General features: G+C 53.3%; 5 protein-coding genes across 5 annotated transcripts; all 5 read left to right on the forward strand.

The window, feature by feature from the left end:
* Window positions 1–2: 2 nt before the first annotated feature.
* Window positions 3–575, forward strand: TbgDal_I1340 (alpha tubulin, (fragment); the record flags this gene model as incomplete). The annotated part of the gene is made up of 1 exon (XM_011773092.1): window positions 3–575. A coding segment is annotated over one exon (573 nt), but the record flags the coding sequence as incomplete, so codon positions are not given.
* A 330-nt stretch (window positions 576–905) lies between these two features.
* On the forward strand, window positions 906–2234 carry TbgDal_I1350 (beta tubulin; the record flags this gene model as incomplete). The annotated part of the gene is made up of 1 exon (XM_011773093.1): window positions 906–2234. One exon carries the CDS (start codon window positions 906–908, stop codon window positions 2232–2234), a length of 1329 nt encoding a protein of 442 aa, XP_011771395.1.
* A 632-nt stretch (window positions 2235–2866) lies between these two features.
* TbgDal_I1360 (alpha tubulin) lies at window positions 2867–4222 on the forward strand (the record flags this gene model as incomplete). Its single annotated transcript, XM_011773094.1, has 1 exon — window positions 2867–4222. The coding sequence occupies one exon, from the start codon at window positions 2867–2869 to the stop codon at window positions 4220–4222; it is 1356 nt and encodes a 451-aa protein (XP_011771396.1).
* Window positions 4223–4553: 331 nt separating this feature from the next.
* TbgDal_I1370 (beta tubulin) lies at window positions 4554–5882 on the forward strand (the record flags this gene model as incomplete). Its single annotated transcript, XM_011773095.1, has 1 exon — window positions 4554–5882. The coding sequence occupies one exon, from the start codon at window positions 4554–4556 to the stop codon at window positions 5880–5882; it is 1329 nt and encodes a 442-aa protein (XP_011771397.1).
* Window positions 5883–6514: 632 nt separating this feature from the next.
* On the forward strand, window positions 6515–7039 carry TbgDal_I1380 (alpha tubulin, (fragment); the record flags this gene model as incomplete). The annotated part of the gene is made up of 1 exon (XM_011773096.1): window positions 6515–7039. A coding segment is annotated over one exon (525 nt), but the record flags the coding sequence as incomplete, so codon positions are not given.

A 7039-nucleotide genomic window follows, 5' to 3' on the forward strand; every position in this document is an offset into this window, starting at 1 on the left:
CGTACCCACGTATCCACTTCGTGCTGACAAGCTATGCACCAGTCATCTCCGCAGAGAAGGCCTACCACGAGCAACTCTCTGTCTCTGAGATCTCGAACGCTGTGTTTGAGCCCGCCTCCATGATGACAAAGTGCGACCCCCGCCACGGCAAGTACATGGCGTGCTGCCTCATGTACCGTGGTGACGTTGTGCCAAAGGATGTGAATGCTGCCGTCGCGACCATCAAGACGAAGCGCACGATTCAGTTCGTGGACTGGTCTCCCACAGGCTTCAAGTGCGGTATCAACTACCAGCCACCCACGGTGGTGCCAGGTGGTGACCTTGCCAAGGTGCAGCGCGCGGTATGCATGATCGCCAACTCCACGGCCATCGCAGAGGTGTTCGCTCGTATTGACCACAAATTCGATCTCATGTACAGCAAGCGCGCCTTCGTGCACTGGTACGTCGGTGAGGGTATGGAAGAGGGTGAGTTCTCCGAGGCCCGTGAAGACCTTGCAGCACTTGAGAAGGACTACGAAGAGGTTGGTGCCGAGTCCGCGGATATGGACGGTGAGGAGGATGTGGAGGAGTACTAGAAAGTGTGACAACGTCGCACCATGTGTAGGTTTTCATTTATGTTCTTTCTTTCTTTCTTTTGTGAATTTGTTTTCTGTCTCAAATGTTTTTAATTCGCTTGGGACCTATGTTTTTCTTGTTTTTTTGCTCACCCTTTGTGTAGGAGGCACCCTGTCACGTCTGTGGTTGCGTGTATGCCTTCCTTCCCCTTATTCGCTTCTTCCTGTCGTGTCACACCTCTTTCTCTCTCTCCCTTTCCGCCTTTTCTTTCAATCTTGTTTTCTCGACCAGCCCTACTAGAGGAGAAAGAATAGTAACCCTTTCATCAAAGAAAATAGTTCAAACGAATTATGCGCGAAATCGTCTGCGTTCAGGCTGGCCAATGCGGTAACCAGATCGGCTCAAAGTTCTGGGAGGTGATCAGTGACGAGCACGGTGTGGACCCCACAGGTACCTACCAGGGTGACTCTGACCTGCAGCTGGAGCGCATCAATGTGTACTTTGATGAGGCAACGGGAGGTCGCTATGTGCCCCGCTCCGTGCTGATTGATCTGGAGCCAGGTACAATGGACTCCGTACGTGCTGGCCCCTATGGTCAGATCTTCCGCCCCGACAACTTCATCTTTGGACAGTCTGGCGCCGGCAACAACTGGGCAAAGGGCCACTACACGGAGGGTGCGGAACTGATCGACTCTGTGCTCGATGTGTGCTGCAAGGAGGCGGAGAGCTGTGACTGCCTCCAGGGCTTCCAGATCTGCCACTCCCTTGGTGGTGGTACTGGCTCCGGCATGGGTACGCTGCTCATCTCGAAGCTTCGCGAGCAGTACCCTGACCGTATCATGATGACTTTCTCCATCATCCCATCCCCCAAGGTGTCCGACACTGTCGTCGAGCCGTACAATACGACTCTCTCCGTGCACCAACTTGTGGAAAACTCCGATGAGTCGATGTGCATTGACAACGAGGCACTGTACGATATTTGCTTCCGCACCCTGAAACTGACAACACCAACGTTCGGTGACCTGAACCACTTGGTGTCTGCTGTTGTGTCCGGCGTCACCTGCTGCCTGCGCTTCCCTGGTCAGTTGAACTCTGACCTCCGTAAGTTGGCTGTGAACCTTGTCCCATTCCCGCGTCTGCACTTCTTCATGATGGGCTTCGCCCCGCTGACCAGCCGCGGCTCGCAGCAGTACCGCGGTCTCTCCGTGCCCGAGCTAACGCAGCAGATGTTCGATGCGAAAAACATGATGCAAGCTGCAGATCCTCGTCACGGCCGCTACCTGACAGCGTCTGCACTCTTCCGCGGCCGCATGTCGACGAAGGAGGTTGATGAGCAGATGCTGAACGTGCAGAACAAGAACTCGTCCTACTTCATTGAGTGGATCCCGAACAACATCAAGTCCTCTGTTTGCGATATCCCACCCAAGGGACTCAAGATGGCTGTCACCTTCATTGGCAACAACACCTGCATCCAGGAGATGTTCCGCCGTGTGGGAGAGCAGTTCACCCTCATGTTCCGTCGCAAGGCGTTCTTGCACTGGTACACTGGCGAGGGTATGGACGAGATGGAATTCACGGAGGCAGAGTCCAACATGAACGATCTCGTGTCTGAGTACCAGCAGTACCAGGATGCCACGATTGAGGAGGAGGGCGAGTTCGACGAGGAGGAGCAATACTAGACGCGGACGGGACATTTCCCGTTCGTCATTAGCAGTAGGTAATGAAGATGTTTGTTTCTCGTCCCCTTTCTCCTTTGTCCTTCTGTCATTTTGTTCTTTTGTGTTTATGTTTTGTTGTTGTTTTCTTTAATTTTTTTTTTTCTTCCACGTTTGTGTACATCCGCGCGCCACTCTATTCAGAGAGCCACGGATAGTAGAGGAGGTGGGAAGGGTATATGAAGGACACGCGTACCATGATGTGGGATGTATTGGGGTCCCTGTCTGTCCTTACGTGACTATGTATGAACCGTCACGTGTAAGATGAGCTAGTGAGATCAACAGTACAACTCATCAACACGCCTTCTTCTCGTTAAATGTACACAATCTTGATCCTCCACCTTTATGGGTCCCATTGTTTGCCTCTTCCGCTGTGTGGAGTGCGCCTACACGCACTTCTCACTTCGTAAGTGGTGGTGGCGTAAGTATTGCCTAATGTTGACTCTATATTCTCCTCTCCTCACCCCCTCGCGGTGCTGATTTCTGACAGATCTTCAAACACTAGTTTAAGCAAAGGACTATTCATCCGTTTATATTAGCAACAGTAGGTACTAGCACCACTAACAACAACAACAAAGCACTTCTATTTATTTATCATGCGTGAGGCTATCTGCATCCACATTGGTCAGGCTGGTTGCCAGGTTGGTAACGCCTGCTGGGAATTGTTCTGCCTGGAACACGGCATTCAACCCGATGGTGCGATGCCCTCTGACAAGACGATTGGCGTTGAGGATGATGCGTTCAACACCTTCTTCTCTGAGACTGGTGCTGGCAAGCACGTTCCCCGCGCGGTGTTCTTGGACCTGGAGCCAACAGTGGTGGATGAAGTGCGCACTGGCACGTACCGCCAGCTGTTCCACCCCGAGCAGCTGATCTCCGGCAAGGAGGATGCGGCCAACAACTACGCTCGTGGCCACTACACCATTGGTAAGGAGATCGTCGACCTCTGCCTGGACCGCATCCGCAAGCTCGCTGACAACTGCACTGGTCTTCAGGGCTTCCTCGTGTATCACGCCGTCGGCGGTGGCACTGGTTCTGGCCTGGGTGCGCTGCTCTTGGAGCGCCTCTCCGTGGACTATGGCAAGAAGTCCAAGCTCGGCTACACGGTGTATCCATCACCGCAGGTGTCGACGGCTGTCGTGGAGCCCTACAACTCTGTGCTCTCGACACACTCACTTCTGGAGCACACCGATGTTGCTGCGATGCTTGACAATGAAGCAATTTATGATTTGACTCGCCGCAACCTCGATATTGAGCGCCCCACGTACACCAACCTGAACCGCCTCATCGGTCAGGTGGTTTCCTCGCTGACAGCGTCCCTCCGCTTCGACGGTGCATTGAACGTGGATCTGACAGAGTTCCAGACAAACCTTGTGCCGTACCCACGTATCCACTTCGTGCTGACAAGCTATGCACCAGTCATCTCCGCAGAGAAGGCCTACCACGAGCAACTCTCTGTCTCTGAGATCTCGAACGCTGTGTTTGAGCCCGCCTCCATGATGACAAAGTGCGACCCCCGCCACGGCAAGTACATGGCGTGCTGCCTCATGTACCGTGGTGACGTTGTGCCAAAGGATGTGAATGCTGCCGTCGCGACCATCAAGACGAAGCGCACGATTCAGTTCGTGGACTGGTCTCCCACAGGCTTCAAGTGCGGTATCAACTACCAGCCACCCACGGTGGTGCCAGGTGGTGACCTTGCCAAGGTGCAGCGCGCGGTATGCATGATCGCCAACTCCACGGCCATCGCAGAGGTGTTCGCTCGTATTGACCACAAATTCGATCTCATGTACAGCAAGCGCGCCTTCGTGCACTGGTACGTCGGTGAGGGTATGGAAGAGGGTGAGTTCTCCGAGGCCCGTGAAGACCTTGCAGCACTTGAGAAGGACTACGAAGAGGTTGGTGCCGAGTCCGCGGATATGGACGGTGAGGAGGATGTGGAGGAGTACTAGAAAGTGTGACAACGTCGCACCATGTGTAGGTTTTCATTTATGTTCTTTCTTTCTTTCTTTTGTGAATTTGTTTTCTGTCTCAAATGTTTTTAATTCGCTTGGGACCTATGTTTTTCTTGTTTTTTTTGCTCACCCTTTGTGTAGGAGGCACCCTGTCACGTCTGTGGTTGCGTGTATGCCTTCCTTCCCCTTATTCGCTTCTTCCTGTCGTGTCACACCTCTTTCTCTCTCTCCCTTTCCGCCTTTTCTTTCAATCTTGTTTTCTCGACCAGCCCTACTAGAGGAGAAAGAATAGTAACCCTTTCATCAAAGAAAATAGTTCAAACGAATTATGCGCGAAATCGTCTGCGTTCAGGCTGGCCAATGCGGTAACCAGATCGGCTCAAAGTTCTGGGAGGTGATCAGTGACGAGCACGGTGTGGACCCCACAGGTACCTACCAGGGTGACTCTGACCTGCAGCTGGAGCGCATCAATGTGTACTTTGATGAGGCAACGGGAGGTCGCTATGTGCCCCGCTCCGTGCTGATTGATCTGGAGCCAGGTACAATGGACTCCGTACGTGCTGGCCCCTATGGTCAGATCTTCCGCCCCGACAACTTCATCTTTGGACAGTCTGGCGCCGGCAACAACTGGGCAAAGGGCCACTACACGGAGGGTGCGGAACTGATCGACTCTGTGCTCGATGTGTGCTGCAAGGAGGCGGAGAGCTGTGACTGCCTCCAGGGCTTCCAGATCTGCCACTCCCTTGGTGGTGGTACTGGCTCCGGCATGGGTACGCTGCTCATCTCGAAGCTTCGCGAGCAGTACCCTGACCGTATCATGATGACTTTCTCCATCATCCCATCCCCCAAGGTGTCCGACACTGTCGTCGAGCCGTACAATACGACTCTCTCCGTGCACCAACTTGTGGAAAACTCCGATGAGTCGATGTGCATTGACAACGAGGCACTGTACGATATTTGCTTCCGCACCCTGAAACTGACAACACCAACGTTCGGTGACCTGAACCACTTGGTGTCTGCTGTTGTGTCCGGCGTCACCTGCTGCCTGCGCTTCCCTGGTCAGTTGAACTCTGACCTCCGTAAGTTGGCTGTGAACCTTGTCCCATTCCCGCGTCTGCACTTCTTCATGATGGGCTTCGCCCCGCTGACCAGCCGCGGCTCGCAGCAGTACCGCGGTCTCTCCGTGCCCGAGCTAACGCAGCAGATGTTCGATGCGAAAAACATGATGCAAGCTGCAGATCCTCGTCACGGCCGCTACCTGACAGCGTCTGCACTCTTCCGCGGCCGCATGTCGACGAAGGAGGTTGATGAGCAGATGCTGAACGTGCAGAACAAGAACTCGTCCTACTTCATTGAGTGGATCCCGAACAACATCAAGTCCTCTGTTTGCGATATCCCACCCAAGGGACTCAAGATGGCTGTCACCTTCATTGGCAACAACACCTGCATCCAGGAGATGTTCCGCCGTGTGGGAGAGCAGTTCACCCTCATGTTCCGTCGCAAGGCGTTCTTGCACTGGTACACTGGCGAGGGTATGGACGAGATGGAATTCACGGAGGCAGAGTCCAACATGAACGATCTCGTGTCTGAGTACCAGCAGTACCAGGATGCCACGATTGAGGAGGAGGGCGAGTTCGACGAGGAGGAGCAATACTAGACGCGGACGGGGCATTTCCCGTTCGTCATTAGCAGTAGGTAATGAAGATGTTTGTTTCTCGTCCCCTTTCTCCTTCGTCCTTCTGTCATTTTGTTCTTTTGTGTTTATGTTTTGTTGTTGTTTTCTTTAATTTTTTTTTTTCTTCCACGTTTGTGTACATCCGCGCGCCACTCTATTCAGAGAGCCACGGATAGTAGAGGAGGTGGGAAGGGTATATGAGGGACACGCGTACCATGATGTGGGATGTATTGGGGTCCCTGTCTGTCCTTACGTGACTATGTATGAACCGTCACGTGTAAGATGAGCTAGTGAGATCAACAGTACAACTCATCAACACGCCTTCTTCTCGTTAAATGTACACAATCTTGATCCTCCACCTTTATGGGTCCCATTGTTTGCCTCTTCCGCTGTGTGGAGTGCGCCTACACGCACTTCTCACTTCGTAAGTGGTGGTGGCGTAAGTATTGCCTAATGTTGACTCTATATTCTCCTCTCCTCACCCCCTCGCGGTGCTGATTTCTGACAGATCTTCAAACACTAGTTTAAGCAAAGGACTATTCATCCGTTTATATTAGCAACAGTAGGTACTAGCACCACTAACAACAACAACAAAGCACTTCTATTTATTTATCATGCGTGAGGCTATCTGCATCCACATTGGTCAGGCTGGTTGCCAGGTTGGTAACGCCTGCTGGGAATTGTTCTGCCTGGAACACGGCATTCAACCCGATGGTGCGATGCCCTCTGACAAGACGATTGGCGTTGAGGATGATGCGTTCAACACCTTCTTCTCTGAGACTGGTGCTGGCAAGCACGTTCCCCGCGCGGTGTTCTTGGACCTGGAGCCAACAGTGGTGGATGAAGTGCGCACTGGCACGTACCGCCAGCTGTTCCACCCCGAGCAGCTGATCTCCGGCAAGGAGGATGCGGCCAACAACTACGCTCGTGGCCACTACACCATTGGTAAGGAGATCGTCGACCTCTGCCTGGACCGCATCCGCAAGCTCGCTGACAACTGCACTGGTCTTCAGGGCTTCCTCGTGTATCACGCCGTCGGCGGTGGCACTGGTTCTGGCCTGGGTGCGCTGCTCTTGGAGCGCCTCTCCGTGGACTATGGCAAGAAGTCCAAGCTCGGCTACACGGTGTATCCATCACCG

Source organism: Trypanosoma brucei, chromosome 1 (genome assembly GCF_000210295.1).
Source record: "Trypanosoma brucei gambiense DAL972 chromosome 1, complete sequence".
Classification (NCBI taxonomy): Eukaryota; Euglenozoa; class Kinetoplastea; order Trypanosomatida; family Trypanosomatidae; genus Trypanosoma; species Trypanosoma brucei.